At 58.3% G+C, this 25005-nt stretch overlaps 1 protein-coding gene across 8 annotated transcripts in view; it reads left to right on the top strand.

The window, feature by feature from the left end:
* The first annotated feature begins 438 nt into the window (after positions 1 to 438).
* LOXL3 (lysyl oxidase like 3) overlaps positions 439 to 25005 on the top strand; it is a 29481-nt gene continuing 4914 nt past the window's right edge. Inside the window, exons 1-11 of one of the 8 annotated variants that reach the window (XM_043512942.1) lie at positions 439 to 596; positions 12470 to 12795; positions 13683 to 13846; positions 14440 to 14651; positions 20060 to 20095; positions 20360 to 20573; positions 20819 to 20996; positions 21547 to 21701; positions 23536 to 23709; positions 23864 to 24019; positions 24382 to 24544. In XM_043512942.1, the coding sequence (XP_043368877.1) occupies positions 12483 to 12795; positions 13683 to 13846; positions 14440 to 14651; positions 20060 to 20095; positions 20360 to 20573; positions 20819 to 20996; positions 21547 to 21701; positions 23536 to 23709; positions 23864 to 24019; positions 24382 to 24544 (1765 nt within the window). In that variant the 5' untranslated portion in view covers positions 439 to 596; positions 12470 to 12482. Of the gene's footprint in view, positions 597 to 12469; positions 12796 to 13682; positions 13847 to 14439; positions 14652 to 20059; positions 20096 to 20359; positions 20574 to 20815; positions 20997 to 21546; positions 21702 to 23535; positions 23710 to 23863; positions 24020 to 24381; positions 24545 to 25005 lie in introns of all 8 variants that reach the window. The other 7 variants (XM_043512941.1, XM_043512943.1, XM_038399453.2 and 4 more) reach the window with 7 other exon arrangements.

The raw sequence follows: 25005 nt of genomic DNA, 5'->3' as shown, positions 1-25005 counted from the left end.
GGGGGACAGTCAAACCCCAGTGGAAGCTGAAGTGCAGAGCCCCCAGACCATCACAGGGGAATTCCATAGGCAGTGCTTGCCCAGAGTGGGGTTTGGGGGCTACCCCCTCCATGCCCGATGCTTGCACAGAGTGGGGTCTGTGGGCCCCCCCTGCCCGGGGTGGGGTCGGTGGGGGGGCCCCCCCGCCGCAACACGCCCGGCCCCTGCCCGGGGTGGGGTCGGTGGGGGGGCCCCCCGCCGCAACACGCCCGGACCCTGCCCGGGGTGGGGTCTGTGTGGCTGGCGCCCCCAATACGCCCGGCCCCTGCCCCCGCCCGGGGTCCGACCTGCGCCCTCCCGCTGACGCCCGGTGGCGATGGGTTTGACGCCGGTTCCCGCAGCGCCCAGAGGCCGCGATGCGGAGCGGGCGGGGGGCGGTGGCGCGGCCGGGCCGGTCCCTCCCGGGGGCCCCGCGCTGGCGGGCAGCCGCTGCCCGCAGGGCTCCGGGGGCGGAGAGAGGGGCCGAACTGGCCCCACCCAGCAGCGAGCGCAGGCCCCGCGAAGCAGCCCCGCAGCCCTTCGCCCTCAGCGCCGTCCGGCCGGGACAGGGGCGCCAGGTAACACCCCGCCGGGGGAGCGGAGCGGCCCGGGCCGGGGGGGGGGTTCCTCGGGCTCCCCGTTAGCCAGTCGCTGCAGTCTCTGTCGGGCTTTGTGCTGGTGCCCATCCCCGCTGTATCGGACCCCACAGCCCCCGGGCGAGCTGAGCCCTGGGCCGAGCTCACAGGGCGGGGAAGGGGGGACACTGCTGGGTTTGTCTCCCTCTTTCCTAAAGCTTGGCCCGGTTTACTGGAGAGGTTGCGGAGGGGGGAGGGTTGTGTTCGGGGGGGTCCGTGGACAGTGTGAGGTGGGGGTTGGGTAGAGTGTGCGGGTTGTGTGTTGAGGGGCTGTGGACTGTGTGTGTGCCGGGATGGGAGTTGTATACTGGGTGAGGGCTGTGTGTGGCACACTGGGTATTGTGTAGTTGGGACGTGTGTGTATAGGGTGTGCGGACAGAGTTGTATTGCGGGACGGCTGTGTAGCTGGGGAGTTGTGCAGCTGGGAGAGGGTCTGCACAGTGGTGGATGTGAGGGCTGGGGGCTTGTGCGTTGGGGAGGGATGTATAATGTTTGGGGTTGTGCAGTTAAGGTCACGTATGGTGTGTACGGGAGGAGGGCAGTGTACAATGTGTTGTGGTTGTGTTGCTGGGCGCACTGTGTGCTCTGCTGGGCTTGCACAGGGTTCTTGAAGCACAACGGCTTGTTTGTTGAGTGTGGTGTAGATGCGGGCTGTTGTGCAGTGTAGGGGTTGTGTAGCTGTCCTGCCTCGGGTTGGCTGCCTCGGGCTCCTGGCGGCCAGCTGCTTGTTTGCTGAGCTGTAATTTATAAACCTCCGAAGGGGACTCAGAATTTCCACAGACGCTGGAATTTGCTGCGGCTCCTGGAGGAGCCTGTGTGATGAGGGGAGGGAAGGGTGGACCCAGGACACGGGGTGGGGGCGGGGCGGGCTCCTTTTTTCCTCCGTGGAGAGTCAGCCTCCAGTTCTACCTCTGGGTGGGTTCAGACCTCTTCTGCAGCAGCATTTAGTAAGGCGAGCGGTGGCTAGTGGGGCAGGGTCGTTGCCCCCGGGTAAGCCAAATGGAGCAGCCTGTGCCCCGGTAGCACTTGGCAATGCTGTGCCCAGTGGCCGTCTGGGGCTGGCTGGCAGCAGCTCACTGTGGAGTTTGCAGACAGCTGCAGCTGACCAAGTATCTGCACATTATGTCTAGGTCACTTTCTGCAAACAGGCTGCCTGTTGCCGTTCTCTGAGCCCCAAGCAGACCCCAAAGAACCTGCCCCAGCCAGGCAAGGGCTGTGCTGGCATCCTCCACGCCAGCCGCGCCCTGGGCATCCCTTCTCCCTGGCTCTGGTACCCGTGGGGGCACTGGGGCCTGCAGGGGCAGAGGTATGCTGGCTGTACTAAACTCCCCAGCCTCTAGGGGGTGGCAACAGCTTTGGGAAAGGAGCAGAAATTGGCAGCTTGAATGGCTGGTGGCCTCCCATCCCCTGGATGCCTCATTGAGAGGGCCCCAGCTCCGCTTGCTGGGCTCTGCACCTCCTGATGAAAGGCAGAGATCACGGCGCAGGCCGTGCTTCTGCCCCTCGTGCTCCAGCCCCTCATGTTCTACTCTGCTGAGCCAGGGGCCAGAGTGAGAGAGAACTTGTGCTGGGGAGGAGGTTACAGTACCAAACAAGGAGGAATGGACTAGTGGTTAGAACAGCGGAGCTGGGAGCCAGGGTTCTATCACTGGCTCTGAAACGGGAGTGGGGTCTAGTGGTGAGAGCAGTGGGGCTAGGAGCCAGGACTCCTGGGTTCTAGCCTCATGGCTGGGTGAGTCCTGCCTTGGAGCTGGAGCTGCAGCTGCCTCTGCCTATCCATCAGCGCTGGTAGGTCACAGTCTTCTCTGCCTTCCCCCTGCCTGCCCTCCCCCTGCTGTTCCTTGGGGCTGAGCTCCATAGGGCCACATGGTTGTTACCTGGTCACACCTGCTGCAGCCCATCATAGCGCAGGAAAGTGGTTCTCCTTGGAATGGGTCACAGGCTCCTGGGCTGGGATTGCTTTTGCCTGGGGCTGCAGCCAGCCTAGATGTGTATTCTTGCCCTGATCAGCAGGGTGTCCCAGTGCACCTGGCGAGGGAGATGCTGCAGGGAGTGCTGGTGTGAGCAGGGTTGGAAAAGGGGCTGTGCCCCAGGCTCGGCCAGCATGCGTGAGTGAGGGGCTCTTGCATGGGAGCTCAGGCACGGAGCTGAGCTTTGGAGCATAGTGGTGTCCTCTCCTGTGGCAGTGAGTTCCAGAGACCAGGGCAGGCTCCCAGGACAGTTCTGTCTCCTGTTCTCATGAGCCTCCAGCTGTCCCCCATGGGGCAACCAGTTTGTTGTCCTGGTGATGTGGCTGTCATCATGGCCACAGGCATCTCTTGGGGACCCAGATATCTTGGGGGCTTGGCAGCAGGCCAGAGGCCCAGAACCAGGCCCTGTATGCAGTGGGGAGCCCAGGCAGAGAGCAGGACCCTGGGGGACATGGTCCTGGAGCCCCGTGTGCTTGTGTTTCACCAGATGGAGCTTTCTCAGGCCAGGGGGCCTTGTGCTTGGCTAAGAGATTGCTGAGCCTGGGGTCAGCCATGCAGGGGGTCCCTGGGGCCAGGCTGTGCCCCACAGGACAAGGCCCAGTTCTGCGGCAGCTAGAGGAGGGAGCATATGCTGCTCTGGCTGTTTAAGCACCAATAGCCGTGAGATGCCCAGAAGAGCTAGGGCAGCTTTGTTTCCATAGTCTGTAGGGGACTGAATTAATCTTTAACCAGCAGTATTTCTGCAGCATCTTTCCCAGCCAGGCTTTGGTGGGGGCATGTCCCTGCATGCTCCCTTTGGATGAGGCAGCTCAGATAGGATAAGGATCAGAAGTGAGGCAGTTCTACTGTGAGCACCAGGCTAGACCCTGGCAGCCAGACATCCCTGTGTTAATGCCAGGGCAGCGGCTTGTGTCCTGCCCCATTCCAGGGCTGTGGGCTTGGCCCTGTCCCCAGCACAAGCTAGGGAGCCCCCAGAAATACCCTGTTTCCACAGGATTGCCTTGGCCACACTTCCTCCCCTACACTGCCTCTGTTCGCCGTGAGCTTGCAGGGGCTGGTGCCAGGCCCCACCCCTCGTGTGCACACAGACTCGTGTCTGTAGTGGGCAGAACAGTGCCCCTGGCTCTGACTGGCACTGGGGTTACCAAACTCCCATCCCCAGAGAGGAGGGAAGTGGAGGCTAAGATAGTATGGGTGCCCCCTGGCCCTGGCGTTACTAAGAGAGCACAGACATGGCTGTAGGTCACTCTTCCCACCGGCCCCCAGTCAGCAGGAGAGACCAGAACTGTTTGAGCACCTGACCCAGCTGCAGCCGCCTTGCGGAGGCTGGGCTGTCTGGGGCCGCAAGCCCGTCGTGGACATGTGGAATGGAGAAGGGTGGCTGAGTCGAACCATTGGCAGGGCTTCTGCACAGGTAGGACTCTGCTGGGGCCTTTACATGGCCCCTGGGTAGTGGGCAGCCGGGACTGATGGAGCCCCTAAGGATTCTCCAGCTGTGGCTTTTTCTCTTAGCAGCCTTGCCCAAGCTGTATCTGGCTTGCATGTCTGGCCTTGGGGCCCCGGAGTTTGTCTTTGCCCTTGGTAGTGCTGCAGCCCTTCCTGGTGCCACCTGGGAATGTCACCACCATTAGTTCCCCCAATGCACCTGGCTCTATCCCTGCCCCAGGCTCTGTATTAGCAAGGAGCGTGCCCTGGAAGCCAGATCACCTGCCAGCCCCACGAGCTACATCACTCATAGCACCAATACCTCCAGACAGTCAGTGGGGACTTTCTTGCTTTCTGCTGTGTCATTTCAGGAGGGAACCATTGGGCTCTGGAATGTGAATTTGCAAACAAGGCCAAGTTACCCCTTAGCCTGCCCTTGGATTGAGCTGCTTCAGTGTCTTGCTGCAGGGCTGGTTTGCCAGACCTCACATTGTTCCTGTAGCTCTTCTCTCATCCCTTGCCTAATGGTCCACATCCCTTCTGGAGCGCATGCTGACCATAGCAAGGGGGATGGGGCCAAGGACCAAGGGCCACCGGCTTGGTGCAGGGGAAGGAGGGCCACTTGGGGAGCACGGGGCGGGGTGGGTGTCCCACCGGAGGGGAGGGGGCAAGGGAGGCAAGCAACAGGAAGAGGAGGCAGGGTTCAGCCATGGCCTGGATGAGCGGGTGAGGGAGGGCAGAGCGCCAGGGTGCTGTCAGCAGAGATGGCAGGGCAGAGCAGAGCAGGCCATGTCCACGCTGAGCTCTGCAGAGCTTGGCCCCGGCTGCCCAGGGACACTCCCCAATGCTAGTGCTGGTGGAAGACTCCCTGAGCCCCCAGGTGAGGGGACAACCGCGGGGAGGGTCTGAGCAGGGGCCAGTGTGGAGGTGGGCAGGTGTGGGAGGATTGCTGAATCCCCATCCTTGTCCCCCTCCCCCAGATTCTGCAAGGCCTCTCATTCCTCTAGCTGGCAGCATTAACCCTTTCCTGCTCCCACTCCTGGCCCCATTCCCCTGCGAGGAGATGGCTTTAGCCCATTCACTGGCACTGTCAGTAAATTCCTGAGGTTTCCTGAGCAGTCAGGGAGCTGGGCTCTCTCAACTCCCTCCCTGCTGTTTGCTTAAGGCCTGTCAGTCCTTCCGAGCCCTTTCCCCAAAGTCTCTGAGGCCCATTCATGCTGGGGAGACAGGCACGTCTGGCTCGGTGTGGGGTGGATCAAATGTCCTGCTCTGGGTAGGGACCCCTCGCACATAACCCTAGTCAGAGGAAACCTTGTCTCTGGCCAGAGTGGGTGACCCAGGTTCCCGAGCCACAGGAGTGGCCAGGCGGGATCACACTAAGCTCCTGTGCGACAGCTCCTGACACCAGTTGCTGCAACCCTTGACAGCCCCTCCTGAGCAGCCTGCCCCAGGTTGGAGGCTCCAGCTGACTGGGCTGGCCAGCTTGCGCCTTGGAGGGTTACGGCCTGGCTGAATTTTTGGTGCTTTCCAGTGTAACTCTGTGTGGCTCCATTGTCCCTGCAAATGTCTGGGCCTATGACTCTTGAAGAGATCTTGGCCTCAGTGATACTTCGTGGCAATGAGTTCCACAGGCTAATTACATGTTGGGTGAAATATGTTTCCTTTGCATTGTAAATGTGCTGCCTGCCAGTGTCGGGGATGTCCCCTCATGAGGTGAGTAGCCCAGTGCCCCTCCACCTCAGCCAGCATGTCATACCCCTCTGTCCTGCCCCTCTCAGAAACACCCTGTTCTCCCCCAGCCTTGACAGAACTTGGCTGAGTGCAGGGAGGAGCCTCCCACAGCCAGGGGGGCGCCTCCCACAGCCAGGGGGGCCCTGAGGAGAGGCATGAAATGCCCATTCCCTTCTCAGGTTATATAACCCTCTGGTGCCAGAGTGCTGGTGCCCCTTCCTGGCATCCCTTGACCTCCCAGCCCTCCAGAATCCAGCCCCCGGCCACTGCTCCGGTCTTGCCTCTTCTCTCTCCTTGTGCCCTCCCTACCCTGGCGTGCTCCAAACAGAGCTCTCAGGGTGGCTGGGTTGTTTGGGCTGCTGCATGTGTCATGTGATGGGGGCTACCTGTCCTGCTGTGCCACATTTGGAGGAGGGGCTCCCTGCCCAATATCCTGGAGCCTGCGGGAAGGGGCAGTGGGCTGGGACTCGGGAGCCCCGTGTGGCTGCTGTCCGTGTTTCTGCGCAGTGCCTTGCACTGAGCGAGGCCTCAGACCCTGCGCATGGGCAGTCGTGGCTCAGCCTGTCTTACCGATGAGGCACCAAGAGGCTGCACAAAGGCACTTTTGGCAGAGCTGGAACCAGGGTGCTGCTCTCAGCTGCTTGGCCACACTGCTTGGCTGCCACTACTCTGACCATGGGGGAATGCTAGCCTCCCTGAGCCAGGATTAGAACCTGGGAGTCCTGCTCTCTAGCAGAGGTGTGTGACTGACTGGCAAAGTGTGTCATGTCCCCCTCTGTGGCTGATCCCCTAAGGATCTATAGTTATTCCTCCAGGTCATCTGACCGAGGCCTATCCTGGGGTCCTGAGGGTCTCAGGAGCAAATCCTGCAGGCCATCAATGGGTGGGTGCAGGGTGAGGGTGTTGTGAAAACTAGAATTTGTGTGTCCAGTTTTTCCTTGCTGGTTTGCTGAATTCACCTAGAGAGAAAACGTCCTTCAGACAGGGCAAGAGTTGCAGCCTGTTCCCCAGAGAGAGAAAACACCCCTTGGATGGTTTTATATTTTCTTCTAAATCATGGATAAAGATATTGAAAAGCATCAGGTCAAGAACAGATCCCTGTTAAGACCCTCACAGAAACACCCCCATTGGATGACTATTCTCCATTCACAGTTACATTTTTAGCTCTAGCAGTTAACCAGTTTTAATCCGTTTACTATGGGCTACAGTGATTTTGTGAAGTGCTGATCTTTTAATCAGAATGTCACATGGGATAAAGTCAAATGCCTTCCAGAAATCTGTCTATTATGACAACACCTTTCTTTTATCAGTCCAATCTGGGATCTCATTAAAATCAATATCAAGTTTGTTTGACAAGACCCATTTTCCATAAACCCCTGGTGATTGGCATTACTTGTGCTGCTATCTTCTAATTCTTGACTCGTTGCCTCCCATCTCAGCCTGTCCATGATTTTTGTTCTGGACCAATGTCAGGCCATCTAGCCTGTAGTAACCCAGGTCATCCCATGTACCCCTTTAAAATACTGGCACACCATGAGTTCTGTCCCACAGAATTTCCCCTTGTTCCCAGGCAAGTTGAAAAATATCTAATGATTCAGAGAGCTCCTGGGCCAATGCTTTTCATACACTGTGGGTGCAAGTTATCCGGTTCTGCCAATGCAAAGCTGTTTATTTGTAGCAGCTGCTGTTTAACAAACTCCCTTGTTACTGATGGACTAGAGAGCATTTCATTATCTCCAAGATGTGGAAACCTCACTCTGCTTCTTTCCAAACACAGAACTGAAACATCTGCTGTCTCTGCATCATGCTGGACTATGTTTCTGTTCCTGTCTCATTTCAGACCTCTGCCCTTGCTAGTGGGGGGAAGAGGAAGGACAACTTGCTGTGAACAGGGGAGCTACTGCGGCTCAGCTGGTGTGGAGAAGAGGGAGAGAGTTCCAGGCTGGGGGGGTCCCAGTGGTTCCAGCTGCTCCCTGGCCCAATCCTGGGTGCTGAAGTGGCTGCTTCAGCCCCTCTGAGCCCACTCTTGCCTTCGTGAGTTTACATGGTGTTGAAACCCCCCCCCCAAATATTTCCATTGTGGGTGAGCTAGTCCCTCTGCTCCCCTGTTTTTGTAGCCCCTTTGGCTGAGCTGGCTGGGGTCTCATGCTGGAAGGTTTGAATGTCTGGGCCCAACATGCCCCAGACTCTCTGCCTTCCATTCTCAAAAGGATCAATAAAACCCAAGTGCCCTCTGCTGAGAAAGGTCAATAAAACCCACTGCTCTGTGTCCCCTCTCCCCTTGGGCAGCTCGGACTGTGAGCTCTGCAGCACTGGGACTGTGCTGCCAAGGTCCCAGCTGCTGGGAAGTTGCCAATCACAAAGCCCAGAACAGACTGAGTCCATTAATGGCTTTGGAGATCTGGACCAAGGGGGCTGTCTGGGGACGAGCACGGGCCTGATGTGTACAAAGCAGCCTAGCCCGTGATGCAGGGAATGTCAGTGCTCCAGGTGCGGGGGAGCAGAGCTCGGGTCTTCATCCAGCAGGAAGGGCTGGCATGTCCTGGCAAGCTGCAGGTGAATGACAGCGTTTTTAGTCCTGATCCTGCGGGTTCAGCAAGATGCAGTGATGATCTGATCTGGTGAAGGGGCAGATGCCTTCCATGGGGCCGGACCGCGACCCGGCCAGCTCTGCAAAGCATTTCCCTGCTGCCTGCCCACAAACAATCTCCCAGCTGGGTTTGGTTCTGTTCTTGCAAACCCAAACTGGCCGTTGAGGTTTTGGGAACCAGCCATGTCCTGTCTGATCGGAGTCTGCCATTCCGTGTGCCCTGTGCTCCTCATGCCTGCACTATGCTCAGAAACAACTGCCCTGTGCCAGGGACCCGTCCCATTCCAGGGCCTCTCTGCTACCCCTAACTTTCCTCCTTTTTATTCAGTTTCTCTCTAACACAGTAAACTGCATTGGGGAATGGGCAGAGCTGACTGGGTGGTGGTTATGCTGGGAGGTGTCGATGGTGCCATTAACTGGTTCCTTGATCTGCAGACAATTACACAGGTGGCTGAAGCTGCTGGCTCTGCTGACCTCATGCCGGGGCTCTGTGTCCCCCCAATTTCCACCTTCCGGTTTTCCTGCTTGTCATCAAAATCAATAGGATTCTTGCACTGATCAGATGCTGCCTTCTGAAGTTATTGTATAATATCCAAATGATGAAATGCCATCAAGTTGAATGTAAGGATAAACATTTTAAAATCAGCAGGCCTGGATAACTTGCACCCAAGAGTCCTAAAAGAATTGGCTGAGGTGATCTTTGACCAGGTGATGTTAATTTTTAATAAATTATAGAATACTGGGGAAATTCCAGGAGTCAGGAAAAGTCCTAATGTTGTACAAATATTCAGTAAAGGTAGACAGAATGGCCCAGGAACTGTAGGCTGGTTAGCCTGATATCAGTCCTGGGCAAAATAATGGAAAAACAGATACAAGATTCAGTTAGATAATGAAGAATTAAAGAATAGGAATATAATTAATGCCACTCAGCCTAGTTTTGTGGGTAAATAGCTTTCGTCAAACAAACTTGATTCATACAGGGGCCATAGTGGACAAGCAAAACAATATGAGCTCCCGGTGCAATACTGTGAGCGAAAGGGCTAATGTGATGCTTGGATGTATGACAGGGGAGTCATGAGTAGGAGCACCTAGATGAATTTCCCTTTGTATATGGCAGTGGTGAGGCAGGTACTTGGAATATAGCTCCTATTCTGGTTCCCACCTTTTAAAAAGGATGTTGAAAAACTGGAGAGGGTCCAGAGAAGAGCTCAATCCACTTAGCTTAGCAAAAGGAAGATTGCAAGGTGACGTGAGTACAGGACATGAGGACTTCACGGGGAGAACATGCTGGGCACGGAAAGGGTTGTTGAAGTCAGTGAAGAAAGGTGGAACGAGAACCAGTGTCTGGAAGCTGAAGCCAGCAAAACTCCTCTTAGAAGTTAGGAAGATTAATCATTGGAACAAACTCCCAAGGGAAGTGATGGCGTCTCCATCTCACAGAGTCATTGGTTCATAGATAGCAAGGCCAAAAGGGACCACTGTGGTCATCTGGTCTGTCCTCCTTCCTAGCACAGAACATGGGACTTCAGGAATTAATTTCGGGTTTGAACTAGAGCAGATCTTTTTAAAATCCCCACCCAACTGAGATTTAAAATGTTCCAGGGATGGAGAATCCGCCACGATTTACAAGAAGTTCTTACAATCATTCGTTACCTTCACTGTTTTAAAAAAATTGTCTTACACAGAGATTGAGGTTGTCTAGCATCAACTTCCAGGAACTGGACATTGTTACATCTTTGTTTGCTAGACTGAAGAGCCCTCTATTTTCAAATTTCTGTTTTTCATGTAGGCACGTAGGCACTTGATCAAGTCACCCTGAACCTTCTCTTTGTTGAGCTGAATAGATTGAGCTCCTTGCATCTGTCACTATAAGGCAGGTTTTCCAATCCTTTAGTCATTGTTGTGGTTCTTCTCTGATGCCGCTTCAATTTGTCAACAGTCTTTTTCAATTGTGGGCACCAGAACTGGGCACCAGAGTCCAGCAGCGGCCGCCCCAGTGCCAGATACAGAGGGGGAAATCACTTCTCTTCTCCTATGAGTTTTCTGTTTATGCATCCAAGGTGCCCTCAGTGCTGCCCACTGGGGCTCATATTCCCTGCCCTGGTGTTGCCCTGGGCAAGGATCCCTGCTCTTTCCATGGCTCTGCCACCATGGCCCCTCCATGCCCCTTCCTCTGCTTCCCCAAGCATGTCAGGGCCCAAGTGGCAGGCAGGCACCCAGCCCAGTTTGACCTCAGCAACGTTCCTATTGATTAGCCACTTGAGAGCAGAGAAAAGCAGGAAATAAAGGCCAGTTCCAAACCAGCTGCCCCACCTGGCCCTGGGTAGCTGGGTACTGACTGGCATGTACCCAGCAAGGAGAAGTGGCTTGGCCTGGCCTTACAGCTTGCGCCCAGAGGGAGGCGGCGGCTGCAGCAGCAGGTCAGGCTGCTGGGAGCATCTCTCCACTGTGCTTGGAGGCACCAGCTCTGCTGCATCATGGCTGAGATGGGGCCGATGGTCCCAGACAGAACGTTGCGAATCCACTGGGGGCCTTGGCTGCAGCCTGGTGCTGTCTCCTCCAGGGCAGCCGGAGGCAGAGTGGACAGTGCAGTGCGGTGACGTGGCGCTCTGTGTCCGTGTGGGGTCTGGGTAAGTTGTGAGGCTCGAGGAGGTCGGGCACCTTGGATGAGCTCTCATGGGGTGGTGGGCAGGGTCGTAGCACCACTTACCTACATTTAGGAATTAGGAGTTTCCTGGTAGACAGCGACATTGGTGACCTGGCTGGCAGGGCGGGGAGCTGCCTTGGGGACAGGGCCTTTAATGGCTGGTTCCCAGGGCAGGTACCGTGTCTCTTCATGTTCCCAGGGAATGCCCAGCACGCTTAGTGGCATGGTAGCTACAGGCGAGTGGGAGGAGGTGGTGCTGACCCGCCGGGAGGCTCTGCAGGGGCGGCATCACTGAGGAAATTCTCCAGCCAAGTGTGGAGCTGCAGTTGGGACTGAGGCTGGGTGGCGGGTCTCAGGGTGTGGGGCACTGGGGTTGTTTGAAGTGCCCCGGGGGTAAGTGCCATGGCAGGTGCAGAAGGAGGAGCCCCTGCCTCAGGACGCACAGACTATGGCCATGTCTACACTACAGATTATGTCAGAGTAACGTCTGTCACTTGGGGGGGGTGAATAACCACCGCCTCCCCACCCTGAGCCACATAAGTTACACCGACAGAAGCGTCAGGATGCACAGTGCTGTGCTGGCAGGAGAGCTTCTCCTACCAGCTGATGTAGCTCCTGCCGCTCGCGGAAGTGGTTTTATTATGCCGACAGAAGCGCGCTCTCCCATCGCATAGAGGGTCTTTCCTGGGCAGCACAGCGCTGTACGTCCAGATATGCCCTAAGACCAGCCGGGACCAGCCCTTCCCCGGGTGCTGCAGGGGAGCAGAAGGAGCTGTCTGGGGCCGGATTGTTTCTGTGACCCCATGTGGGGCCTGTCCGCTGAGGAGCTTGGTCGTGCTGAGGGGCAGAGCGGACGGGTGTGGGGAAGGCCCAGGGCCTGCTGCAGGGGTGAGAGGAGCCGGTATTACTGGCAGGGCTGGATGCTGGGTCCCAATGTGGGCCAGGTAGACACTCGCAGAGGACGTGACATTTAGCCACTCAGCAGGGTAAAGGGCAGCTGGCAACGGGCAGGGCGGGTGAGCAGCCATGGCAGGGCAGTGGGGGAAGTGGGAACCAGGGAAGGGATCCAGTGTGGGCCTGGGCAGGGCTAGCAGGGGCTTTAGCTGTTGAGACAGAGAGGAAGGGCAGGGGAACATTTGTCCAGACAACCTCCGCCCTGTGCTGGGCCTCCACCCACAGATGTAGTTCCTCCCGCGTGGGCTCCCTTCACCCCCACTGCAGGGCTCCTCCCTGCCTTCAGCCCGCTGCCTGGGCTCCCTGTCCCCTCCATCCCCCATCCTGTTGCCTGGGCTCCCCTTTACCCCTGCCTCCCCCAGCTGCGTGGGCAAGGGCACTTGGGTCTCTCTTCACTGACTCCTGGCATCAGAGTCTCTGCTGTTCCATGGGGCTGTGCCCCTGTCCATGAGAATGGGGGCCTATTTGACCCCATCCCCCTTTTTTTTTTTTTTTTCAGGCCTGTCTCAGCTATGAGGAGCAGCAGTGCCCGGGCATGGCAGGAGTTGCTGGCCCTGCTCTGCAGCGTCTGGCTCTGGGTGGGTGCTGCCCAGCGCACCGGGCCCACGCCCACAGCGCAGAGCCAGGGCCCCAAGCTGAAGTTCCGCCTGGCTGGGTACCCCCGCAAGCACAACGAGGGGCGCATTGAGGTCTTCTACAATGAGGAGTGGGGCACCATCTGCGACGATGACTTCACGCTGGCCAACGCCCACGTGCTGTGCCGCCACCTTGGCTTCGTGGCCGCCACTGGCTGGGCCCACAGTGCCAAATATGGCAAAGGCATTGGTAAGGGGCGTGGCTGGCATCACCCGGACTGCCAGCGCCAGCGTGTCTGAGGGTGGGGAGGGTGCACGTGGTGGGGCTGTGTGTGTGCAGGGGGACTGTGTGTGTCACTGAGCTTATGGGGGAGTGTGTGCATGTGCGCAGTGGGTCTGTATGTGTGTGATGGGGTTGTGGGCTGTGTGTGTGCAGGGAGCTGTGTGGATGCAGTGGGGCTGGTGTGTGTGTACAGTGGGGCTATGTTTGTACATGGGGGTTCTGTGTGTGATGGGGTTGTGTGCTGTGTCTGCGCAGTGGGGCTGTGTGTGTGTGTGCACACATGCACGGGGGCAGTGCGTGTGTGTGTGTATATGTGTGTACAGTGTAGCTGAGGCTGTGTGTGCAGGCAGGCTGCACGTGTGTGTATGTGTGCGCATGCACGGGGGCTGTGTGTGTATGTGCATGCAGTGGGGCTGTGGGCTGTGTGTGAGCAGTGCAGTTGGATGTGCTGTGGGGCTGGGGGCTGGGCGTGTGCAGGGGGCTGTGCATGTGCTATGTGTGTGTGCAGTGGGGCTGGGTGTGTGTCTGCACGCAGTGGGGCTGGGTCCTGTGTGCACGTGGAGTGGGGCTGGGTGTGTGTTGCTGTAGATTTGCACACACAGTGGCGGGGGGTGGTGCATGTGAAGTTTTTGCAGGTAGGGAAACGCTAGGCTGTACCCCCTATCCGTGGGAGCTACCCGGGAAATCACCTTTTGCGGGGCGAGGTTCACATTTCTTCTGACTTCTTTTTGAGTTGCATTGACCTGCCCCACATGCCACATATGCCCCAAAGACACCCCCACACCTTATATACACCCCCTCCAGCCTGGCCCCGGCCCTGCCCATGACCCCTCCCTGGTCTGGTGCCTCTGCAGGGCGGGTCTGGCTGGACAACGTGAACTGCGGGGGCAGCGAGAAGAGCATCGCGGACTGCAGGTCACGGGGCTGGGGGAACAGTGACTGCAGCCACGAGGAGGACGCGGGCGTGATCTGCAAGGACGAGCGCATCCTGGGCTACGTGGACTCCAACATCATCGAGGTGAGTAGCTGCAGCCCTGGGGTCCGGGCCTCAAGTGGCGGGGCTGCCACTCCCTCCCCCCATCCCCCCACATGGTGGGGCTGCCACTCCCTCCCCGCCCCATTCCCCCGCATGCGGCGGGGCTGCTACCAACCCCCTACCTGGGTCCCACACACTGGGGCTGCCCTGCCCTGACCTATCTCTCGCTCCTGCCCAGGCTCCATCTGCTGGGTTCTCTTGAGCCTGGCGCGGTCTCTGCGTCCCCGTCATTGGGGCTGGGCAGGCTGGGCAGGTTGGTGTTGGGTAAGTTGGCGCGGGACAGACTAGGCTGGGGCAGGCTAGGCTAGGGTGGGGCAGGCTTGGAGGGCCAGGTAGGCTGGGTGAGCTGGGCAGGCTGGTGCCGGGAGGGCTGGGCAGGCTGATGCTAGGCAGGCGGGGCAGGCTGGTGTGGGGCTAGGCGTGCCAGGCAGGCCGGTGCTGGCCAGGCTGGCTCGGGGGTGGGATGGCTGGGCAGGCTGGTGCTGGACCAGGTGGGCTGGAGAAGCTGGCACTGGCAGGCTATTGGGACCTGTCCGGTGGAGCTCCGCAGCCCTGACTGGGCTCTCCCCTGCCAGGCCGAGCAGAACCAGGTGGAGGAGCTCAGGCTGCGGCCTGTGGTCTCGGGCGCCAGGAAGCGGCTGCCGGTGACAGAGGGCGTGGTGGAGGTGCGCTACAAGGAGGGCTGGGCGCAGATCTGCGACAAGGGCTGGAACCACAAGAACAGCCGCGTGGTCTGCGGGATGATGGGCTTCCCAGCTGAGAAGAAGGTCAACAGGAACTTCTACAAGTGAGTGAGGGGGCTGGAGGAGAGCCCCACCGATGGGGTGGGCCTGGCACTACCCGGTGGGACCTGCATGGGTGCCAAGGAGGGGCTGGGGAGGGGAGCTGGGGCAGGGCCGTGGGGGGTGGGAGGCATGGCGGGGCAGCCTTGAAGGAGCTGGGGCAAGGCAAGGGGAGCTGGGGTAAGGCTGGAGGGCCCCATGGCGGGGCAGCCCTGATGATGGCTGGGTCAGTGCCACCAACTCTCATGATTCTATTGTGACTCTCATGATGTTTGGTGTTTTTCCTAAATCCCCAGCTGCTGGAGTCAGGTGACTGTGAGGGCGCTGTATACCGTGTGACTAAGCTGGTCGGTTGGGTGGGATGTGGAGGTGGAACCTGATGGCTCGGACATGGGGCGAGGGCACGGACCTTGCATGGCCTTGTTACAAATTCCCAGCTTTTGGGGCACCGACTGTGGGTCCATGCCCTCATCCGGCGAGCCCTGGAGTGCTCCCATATTGCCAGCCACATCCAGCCTGGCCCTGCTGTGTGCGGAGCCTGGGGCAGCCCTTGTCCCCAGAAGTGTCTGCCCAGCCCTCGCCGTGCCTGGGTGGCCTGAGGTGCTTGTACCTGGCCGGGAGCCTGTGCAGAGAGAGCCCTGCAGGGATCCACCCAGCCGACAGCTCCAGCCTGGCTCTGCCATGGCTCCCAGGGAGCTGCAAGCCTTGTGGGCTGTAGCCCTTGGCGTCTGCCAGCCCCACACCATCCTCTGACTGGCGGGTCACCATTTCCTTTCTACAGACCATTAAAGCGAGCAACCAAGATAAAGAGCCGGAGCCCAGGGCTGGGTGCAAGGTAACAGGGTAGGGCCAGGGCCACATCCTGGGGCCGAGTCTCCCCAGCAGGGCTGGGGCTGCCGAGTCCCTCTGGATGGGAGAAGCTGCCCCTGCCTGGGTCAGTCTCTTCTGCCATCGGGGTTGGATTCTGGGCTGGGCCCTGGAAATCCAGCTGGAGCCATGAACTTCACCCTGGGACTTAAAGGCTGCCTTAGGCAGGCCTCTCACTGCACGGCTCCTGCGGGGCCTTTGCATTTCAGTAGGTGAGGTTCATTTGGCCATGGATGGGATGCGAGACCTGGTCGGGGTCTGACCCACCCCTGCATGGAGCTGGGGCTTCTGCTTGAGTTCTGTGTCCTCCATGAGAAATGGCTCTTTCTCCTGGGCCTGGCATTGCATAGGGTCCCCACACCAGCCCTTCAAAGGGCAGGGCAGGGAGGGGGCTGTGCCCAGGTGGGGTCTGATCTGGTCCCTGGACTGGGAGCGCCATGCCCACCACTGGCTGGCAAGGGCACCATTCTCAGGGGGACACGCTGGGGATCCCTATATGGGTGCCATTGCCACAGAGATGGGACTGTTGGTCGTCACACCCCCCCAGCAGTGGGTTCAGTGGCCATCAAGGTCAGCCCAGGGCCCTGGAGCAGAGCTCTCTCTCCTGGAGGTGGAAGGAAGGGCTGGTGGACACGGGCCATTTTCTGAGAAAATGCCAGTGGGGCAGCTGAGCTGGCTGTGAGCCCCCCCGTTCCCCACCCTATTATGCCTGCACCTAAGCCATGGGCCTGGCGGACTCGTGTGTGGCATCAGGGCCTGGAGACTGTAGTGGGAGCAGCCCAACACGGTAGCATTTAATTTCAGGAAGGGGGACTACACAAAAATGAGGAAGTTTGTTAAACAGAAATTAAAAGTACGGCACCAACAGTGAAATCCCTGCAAGCTGCATGGAAACTTCCTAAAGACACCATAACAGAAGCTCAAATTAAATGTATACCCCAAATTAAAAAACATAGTCAGAGAACCAAAAAAGTGCTACCGTGGCTAAACAACAAAGTAAAAGAAGCAGTCAGAGGCAAGAAGGCATCCTTTAAACAGTGGAAGTTAAATCCTAGTGAGGAAAATAGAAGGGAGCATAAACTCTGGCAAGTGAAGTGTAAAAATACAAGTAGAAAGGCCAAAAAACAATTTGAAGAACAGCTACCCAGAGACTCCAAAAGTAATAGCAAAAAAACATAAGTTCATCAGAAGCAGGAAGCTGCTAAACAATCAATGGGGCTACTGGACGATCGAGATGCTAAAGGAGCACTCAAAGACAATAAGGCCATTGTGGAGAAACTAAATGAATTCTTTCCATCAGTCTTCACAGCTGAGGATGTGAGGGAGATTCCCAAACCTGAGCCATTCTTTTTAGGTCACAAATCTGAGGAACTGTCCCAGACTGAGGTGTCATTAGAGGAGGTTTTGGAACAAATTGATAAATTAAACAGAATTAAGTTGCCAGGACCAGATGGTGTTCACCCAAGAGTTTTGAAGGAACTCAAATGTGAAATTGCAGAACTACTAAGTGTTATTTGTAACCTATCATTTAAATAAGCTTCTGTACCAAATGACTGGAGGATAGCTAATATGACGCCAATTTTTAAAAAGGGCTCCAGAGGTGACCCTGGCAACTACAGGCCAGTAAGCCTCACTTCAGTACTGGGCAAATTGGTTGAAACTATTATAAAGAACAAAATTGTCAGACACACAATGAACATAATTTGTTGGGGAAGAGTTAACATGTTTTTTGTAAAGGGAAATCGTGCCTCACCAATCTACTAGAATTCTTTGAGGGGGTCAACAAGCATGCGGACAAAGGAGATCCAGTGGATATGGTATATTTAGATTTTTAGAAAGCCTTTGACAAGGTCCCTCACCAAAGGCTCTTAAGCAAAATAAGCAGACATGGAATAAGAGGGAAGGTTCTCTCATGGATTGGTAACTGGTTAAAAGATAGGAAACAATGGGTGGGAATAAATGGTCAGTTTTCAGAATGGAGAGAGGTAAATAGTGGTGTCCCCCAGGGGTCTATACTGGGCCCAGGCCTATTTAACTTATTCATAAACAGTCTGGAAAAAAGGGGTGAACAGTGAGGTGGCAAAATTTGCAGATGATACAAAACTACTCAAGATAGTTAAGTCCCAGGCAGACTGTGAAGAGCTACAAAAGAGTCTCTCAAAACTGGGTGACTGGGCAACAAAATGGCAGATGAAATATAATGTTGATAATTGCAAAGTGATGCACATTGGAAAGCATAATCCTAACTCTACATATAAAATGATGGGGTCTAAATTAGCTGTTACCACTCAAGAAAGTGGATTCGTTGAGTGGATGATTTCAGAGAACTATCCACAATGTGCAGCGGCAGTCAAAAAAGCGAACAGAATGTTGGGAAACATCAAGAAAGGGATCGATAATAAGACAGAAAATATCATGTTGCCTCTCTATAAATCCATGGTACGCCCATACCTTGAATACTGCGTGCAGATGTGGTCGCCCCATCTCAAAAAAGATGTATTTGAATTGGAAAAGGTTCAGAAAAGGGAAACAAAAATGATGAGGGGTATGGAACAGCTTCCATATGAGGAGAAATTAGTAAGACTGGGACTTTTTATTTCGGAAAAGAGACAACTAAGGGGGACCATGAAAGAGGGTGTGAAGAAAATAGATAAGGAAGTGTTATTTACTCCTTCCCATAACAGAAGAACTAGGGGTCAGCAAATGAAATTAACAGGCAGCAGGTTTAAAACACACAAAAGGAAGTATTTCTTCACAAAAGGCACAGTCAACCTGTGGAACTCCTTGCCAGAGGATGTTGTGAAGGCTAAGACTATAACAGGGTTTAAAAAAGAACTAAGATAAATTTATGGAGGATAGGTCCATCAATGGCTATCAGCTGGGAATGGGTGACAGGGGATGGATCACTTGTTGATTACCTGTTCTGTTCATTCCCTCTGGGGCACCTGGCATTGGCCATGGTTGGAAGCATCGCTGGCAACTGGGCTGGATGGACCCTTGGTCTGACCCAGTCTGGCCATTCTTATGTTCTGATGCTGTACGCACACAGTGGCAGTCTCTGCCCTGAGATCTGGGTCTGGTCTGAACCTTCCCAGCATTGGCTGAGGGACATAAGCCAAGGTTAGCAACTGCTCTGCGGCCACAGCCACCCCTCATTGTTCCAGGTCAGAGCTCAGGTCCTGGAGACCCTGGGGGCGGTTGAGGGACCAGAGAGGAGCTGGGCACGCACTGAACTCTCTGTTGCTCTCCCCGCTAGAGAAGGAGACTGGGGAGTGCATGGGGCTGCCCCGATCTCTGTGGGTTGGGCTGGTGGCTTTACTCCCTTTGGGGCCCTGCCCAGCCTGTTGGCATTGCCCGGAGGTAAGAAGGAGCAAGGGCTTGAGACAAGTTCTCACCTGCCAGTGCTCCCATATTGCAAGGGACCATCCTCAATCCACTGCTTTTGGCCTCTTTCCACACCCGCCCTAGCTCCAGGTCAGCAGCAGAACCCTGCCAGTGACAAGGTGGAGCAGAGGGGGCCTAGACGGGGGAGGAGGATGGGGTGGAGTGCATGAGGGGATGGGGTTGTATCTAGGGGGAATGGATGCATGGTTACATACGGGGAGGGGTGGGTGGCAGGGTGTGTACAGGGATGGATGGAGAAATACGTGTGGGGAGGGCTGGCTGGGTGTACTGAGGGGGATACACTGCACGGGATAGAGGGGTAGCGCAGGACAGACTGGAGTCCAGGGTTTGGGGCAGTGTTTGCACAGGTGGTGCCAGCGATGCTGCTTGTTACAACTCCGTTTGGAGCAAGGGTGTTGAATTACGGCCAGTGCAGGAGTGAGCAGTAAAGTCTGAATTCCAGCTTTCCTTCCCTACCCAGACACGCCGGGCACTCAAGCTATGCTGGGGCAGGCTGATGCTGCATCAGGAGGAGTGGGGCTCGTGGCAGGGCCAGGCGCAGTGCCTTGGGGGAGACAGCCTGTAAACCTGCCTGGCCCCCTGCAGCTAGGTCCCCGCCCAGGGCACTTGCCTGCCAGCCAGCGCCTGCCTGTCGGTGGGATTACACGGGAGAGGGTGAGGTTGCGAGTGGTGCAGAGCGCTCATCCCCAGGGGTCGCCTGAGTGGGGAGCATGCAGCATGCATGCCATGGCCATAGGGCACCGGCCGCCATGCATGCTGCATCCCAGGGAGCATGTGCCTGCCTGTGGGATGTGGTGGCTGGTGTGACACAGGACATGGCTGCGTCACGCCTGTCATGGGCCATCAGGTGGGAAATTAAGTGCTCCAGTGGGTGCCTGATTTCTGGCCATGAGGTGGGAGAAGCTGTCGCTGGCAGCAGCTGTCCTCCTGCTGTGAGCCCTGCCTGAGGCCTGGTGGAATGGGCGGCCCCTGGGCCCTGTCCAGGTAGCTCTGGTGCCTGCAGGCCTGGATCTGGCCAGGGCCCTGAAGGCGGCTGGGCAGCCCCGTTCCACCTGGCTGGCATTGGCAGGCAGAGCCAGGGCAGGACGTTGGTTGCAGGCCTGGCCTCCGAACTCCTTGACTGTTGTTTTCTGTTTTCCAGGCTGGTCTCCAAAGCTCACCCCAAACACAAGCACAGGTAGGACTTTGGGGTCCCCAAGAGGTAAATGGGTGCCCAGCACCAAAGGGTCCCAGAGTCCAAAGGTGAAGGAGTGTGGGCCTCGCTGGCTGGGGCTGGGGAGGGCGTGCTGCAAGGGGCTGGGCCATGGAGTGACGGTCTCTCTCTTCCCTGCTGATTGGCATTAGGGTCATGGATGGTGAAAGTCTCTGAGCTGGGCTCGGCGCCTGGCACCCCACTGCCTCTCCCATGCCAGGCACTCACGCTCTGCTTTCTGCCTGGCAGGTTGTACCTGGAACGGCAGCAGCTCAGCTACCGGCTTCACTCGGTGGCCTGCACGGGGAATGAGGTACACATCTCCATGTGCCCCTTTGAATTCTACAAGGGCAATGCCACTGCAGCTTGCAAAGGTGGGATGCCTGCGGTGGTGAGCTGCATGCCAGGGCCCCTCTTCACCACTGGCAGTGCCCCAAAGAAGAAGCAGCAGCGGCAGGGCCAGGTAAGCGCTCTCCGTGGGTTCAGCATGGGGCATGCGGATTGTTTTGCTCCATCCACTGTGTATCAGGCAGTGATGCCAGCAGCTGGAATGGGGGGCACCCAGTGTCAGTCACTGGGCTGGGACAGTCTATCTCCCAGGGCCTGGTGAGGGCAGCAGGAGCCCTGAGGTGCCCCTTGGTTCTGGGCCTGGCAGCAGGGCAAGAGCGTCGGCTGTCCTGTGACATGTCTACCATGCTTTCGCAGCAGCGCGTCCGGCTGAAGGGCGGAGCCAAGGCCGGGGAAGGCCGGGTAGAGGTGCTGAAGAACAGCGAGTGGGGCACTGTCTGCGATGACCGCTGGAACCTGCTGACGGCCAGCGTGGTGTGCCGTGAGCTGGGGTTCGGCAGTGCCAAGGAGGCTCTGACAGGAGCACGCATGGGCCAAGGTGAGCTGGGTGGTGAGGGGAGGAGGTCGGGGCAGCCCTGTGCATATGTGGGAGCATGTCAGAGCATGCCGGGGAGTCCATCAGGGCATGAATGTGGGCATGTCTGCCCTTTGGGTGCTTGTTTGAGCCCCTGAGCCTGTTGCTCTGCAGGGGAGAGAACCTGGCTCGAGGGGGCTCTCCCTGCGTTGGGGGTAAGCCTGGTGCTGAACTGCTTCAACTCTCAGTTAGTGAGCGCTCTGCAGTCTGTGTGCCCTCACGCCCTGCCCCTGCCCTTTCTCTGCCAGCCTCTCCAAGGGGACTCCAGCCAGGCAAGCTGCAAGGGCTGGGAGAAATTCAGCCTTCAAGGGAGTGCCCAGTCCCCTGCAAGGCCAGGGAAATGCCTGACGCCAGCCCCATAGGAACCGATCAGGTCTGAGGAGACCCCGATATGTGTCCAGCAGGAGGAAGGGTTGGGGCGAGGAGGGCTCCTAGGACTAGGGTAGGTATGGGGATTTCCTGGGGCACTGGCAGCCTGCCTCCCCATCACCCTGGCCCCTCTGCTCCCTGGCAGGGATGGGTCCCATCCACATGAACGAGGTGCAGTGCGCAGGCTTGGAGAAGTCGCTGTGGAGCTGCCCTTATAAGAACATCACGGCAGAGGACTGCAAGCACTCCGAGGACGCCGGGGTCCGCTGCAACATCCCCTACATGGGCTATGAGACCACGGTCAGCACCACACCCTGTGCAGGGGGGCAGCCCCCAAGGGCTGGGGGAGGGGGCCTGGGTTAGAGGCTCACTGAGTGTGGGGAGCCCAGGATCTGCTGCTCCGCCAGAGCCCCAGGTCTCTGCCCAGTGGGGGCCATCTCTCCTGGCAGGGCTCACAGGGCCTAGCCCTCTGCCAGCAGCTCCCCCTCATGTCCCCCATCACACTGACAGCTCCTGGGCATGGAGGGGGCAGGAAAGGTGGCCCTGGCACCATTTGTATGCCACCTCCGAGACACAGATAAAGCGGGCACTTCCCCCCCCCCAACAAACAGGCTGCTCGTGCCAACTAGAGCCAGGCGTTATTGCAGTGGGGTGAAGCCATGGGACCCAAACGGGAACCCCGCATGTGCACAGCGCTGTCTGACTGCCCACAGGGAAACCCGGCATGGTAATGCTTTTCACAGGCAACCCACGAGACCCTGGGGTAGCCCCCTGCTCGGGGTGTGTGTGTGTGTGTGATGTGCCAGCTGGGGTAGCCCCCTGCTGTGAGGGCCCATGTGCCAGCTGGGGTAGCCCCCTGCTGTGAGGGCCCATGTGCCAGCTGGGGTAGCCCCCTGCTGTGAGGGGATGGGTGGCACATGCCAGCTAGGTTTTACCACCCAGAACATATGACAGAGACCCCAGTGCTGCCGTGGTTCTTGCTGATCCATCCTAGGTGCCAGCTGGTGAGGCTGAAGGGAGACGATACCCAGGCTGGGATGCGGGAAGACTGGTCATACCCTCACCACTGGGCACTTTGTGGAGCAGTCGTGGGGGGAGGGGACCCTCAGCGCAGTCTCTGTTCCATTTCCTCTGCTCCCCCGTGGGTCGCTTCCCCATTCCATGAGTCTCAGTAGTGTCATGGTGCTCCTGCCCCCAGGCGTCTCTCTCCCATGTGGGTTGGTGCTGGCCAGGGGCCGTGATGATGGGAGGTGTCTCACATGCCCAGGGTCTGTTCGATTCACAGCCTGCACTGCAGTTGTTTTTCTGCCCCTGGGCGTGGCACCCCGCAGTGCCACCCCAGGTCTGGGGAGGAGAGGAGCACCCGTTGTGGAACCTCAGCCTGCCCTGGGGTGCCTGTCCCCCGCCCATGCCCACGGGGAGGGGAGTCCTGAGCACCCGTCAGGATATTGCTGCTTTGCACTGCATGCTCCCTGCCTGGGCACCGAGGAAGCTGGGCGCACACAGCTCCCCCCTCGGCACGCTCCCCCCTTGTTCCCTGTGAACAAGGAGCTGCATGTGCTGCTGGTCTCTGCTGATTTCACTCCCCATCTCCAGGGCCCCCAGCACGAGCCTGGACGAGGATATCGGCTCCTGCACGGGCAGCAGGACAGGGCTGGAGTCACCTGGTGCGAGCTCTGCCCTGGTTCTGCCGCATTGGCCAGTGGTGGATTGGGAGGGGCAGCTTGGGCACATGGTGCCCCCTGGAGATGAAGTGACTGCAAATCAAATCAGCAGATGGGAGGGGCCGTCTGGGCTGCAGGGGGATCAGGACTGGGGCGGCGGGATTGGCTCCCCAGGCCAGCTCTGCAAGGGCACTCCCTGGGCAGACAGGACAGGGTGCTGCCCAAGCTGCACCTGCTCTGAGATACAAGGTTCAGGCTGTAGGGGCTGCCCCACTGGTCCCTTCCCCAGCACCAGTTCAGGCCCCAACCCCATGGGAAGAGCCGGCTTGTGGCTATGTGGGAGGCTGCTGGGGGATGTGGGGGGCACTTGGAGCTCTGCAAGTGGAGCCCTCAGAGACCCAGCTGGGCCCTGCCACCAGCCCCTCCCACGGCTCCCCTGCTAACCAGGCCTTGTCAACTTCTCTCCGCAGATTCGCCTGAGCGGGGGCCGGAGCCGCTTCGAGGGGCGGGTTGAGGTGGCGCTGGGCACTGAGAGCAATGGGCGCCCCGCCTGGGGCCTGATCTGTGGCGATGGCTGGGGAACCCTGGAGGCCATGGTGGCTTGTCGCCAGCTGGGTCTGGGATTCGCTAACCATGGCTTACAAGTAGGTGTTAGTGCTGGCTTGGCTAACCGCGTCAGGCAGGGCCCAGGACTCCTCCCCGGCACCCTGGCAGGGCAAGGACAGGATGCTGGGTTCACAGGGCTGGCTGGCTGTGGGGCGGGGCTGCATGCTCACGGCCCATAGGGCTTCTTCACAGATCCGCATAGTAGGAGGAAGGACCCCAACCGAGGGCCGCGTGGAGGTGAAGCGAGGCAGTAAGTGGGGAACGGTCTGCAGTGAGGGCTGGACCACCAAGGAAGCCATGGTGGCATGTCGCCAGCTCGGTCTGGGCTACTCCTTGCATGCAGTGACGGTAGGTGCTGGAGGGGCCCAGGCCCAGAGCCCGCTCCACTGGAAGTGTGGGGAGCAGGGGTTCGCCCAGTGGGACCAGCTCAGGGCTCGCTCTCAGGGCCCAGGCTGTGGGGGGAGGGATGCTTGGGGGCTTGGTCTCTGGGAGCTTTTGGAGGGGTTAAACTCACAGGTGGCATTTGGGCCCGTGCCAAGTAGGCAGGAAGGTGCGCACAGGTCCCACCGGGGGTGGGGAGGGGGAATGGCACGGACACGGCACACACAACTGTGGGTTGGGAGGGGGCACGCCCGGGGCTCAGTACCTGGCTTGCTGTGCAGAGGGGCAGGGGGCACACGGGTCTCTGACCAGCCCGGCGTCTCTCCCAGGAGACATGGTACTGGGATGCCAGCAATGTGACAGAGATGGTGCTGAGCGGCGTGAGGTGTGCTGGCCACGAGATGGCGCTGAGCCACTGCCAGCACCACGGCAACAGCCTCAACTGCAAGAAGATGGGCACCCACTTCGCCGCCGGGGTCATCTGCTCCGAGAGTGAGTGGGGGGGCTCTCGGTCACCCTGGCCCTGCCTACTAGCAATTCCTCTGAGCCAGGGGCTGTGCCTCACAATGTGTTATGTGGGCCGCAGGTTGAGAACCACAGTCCCCTATGCCCAGAGTGGGGCCAGGAGTGGAGCCCTGAGCATCGGCCAGGCAGCCAGAACCCAAATCCTGCTGCCGTGCGGGGCTTGGCAGCAGCTGGCATCCCCAGCACCGGGCCAGGAGTAGAGCGCCCGGGAAGCCAGCAGCCAGGACCTGAGAAGGGGGGCCAGGAGTGGAACCCAACGTAAAACCTGGGGCAAACCCCTAGTTCCAAGAGACCCTCCTCACAACCTACCCCCAGACCCACTCTCCCGCCCACTGGGGCACTCACCAGCCTCCTGCTGGCAGGAGCGCTGGTGCAGGTTGTAAGACCCTGTCTCCTCTTCAGCCAGCTCCATCCCCTGCCAGACCAGA

Source organism: Dermochelys coriacea, chromosome 4 (genome assembly GCF_009764565.3).
Source record: "Dermochelys coriacea isolate rDerCor1 chromosome 4, rDerCor1.pri.v4, whole genome shotgun sequence".
Taxonomy (NCBI): Eukaryota; Metazoa; Chordata; order Testudines; family Dermochelyidae; genus Dermochelys; species Dermochelys coriacea.
Note: the sequence above shows the minus strand (reverse complement) of the source record. Positions and strands in the feature narration are given on the sequence as shown.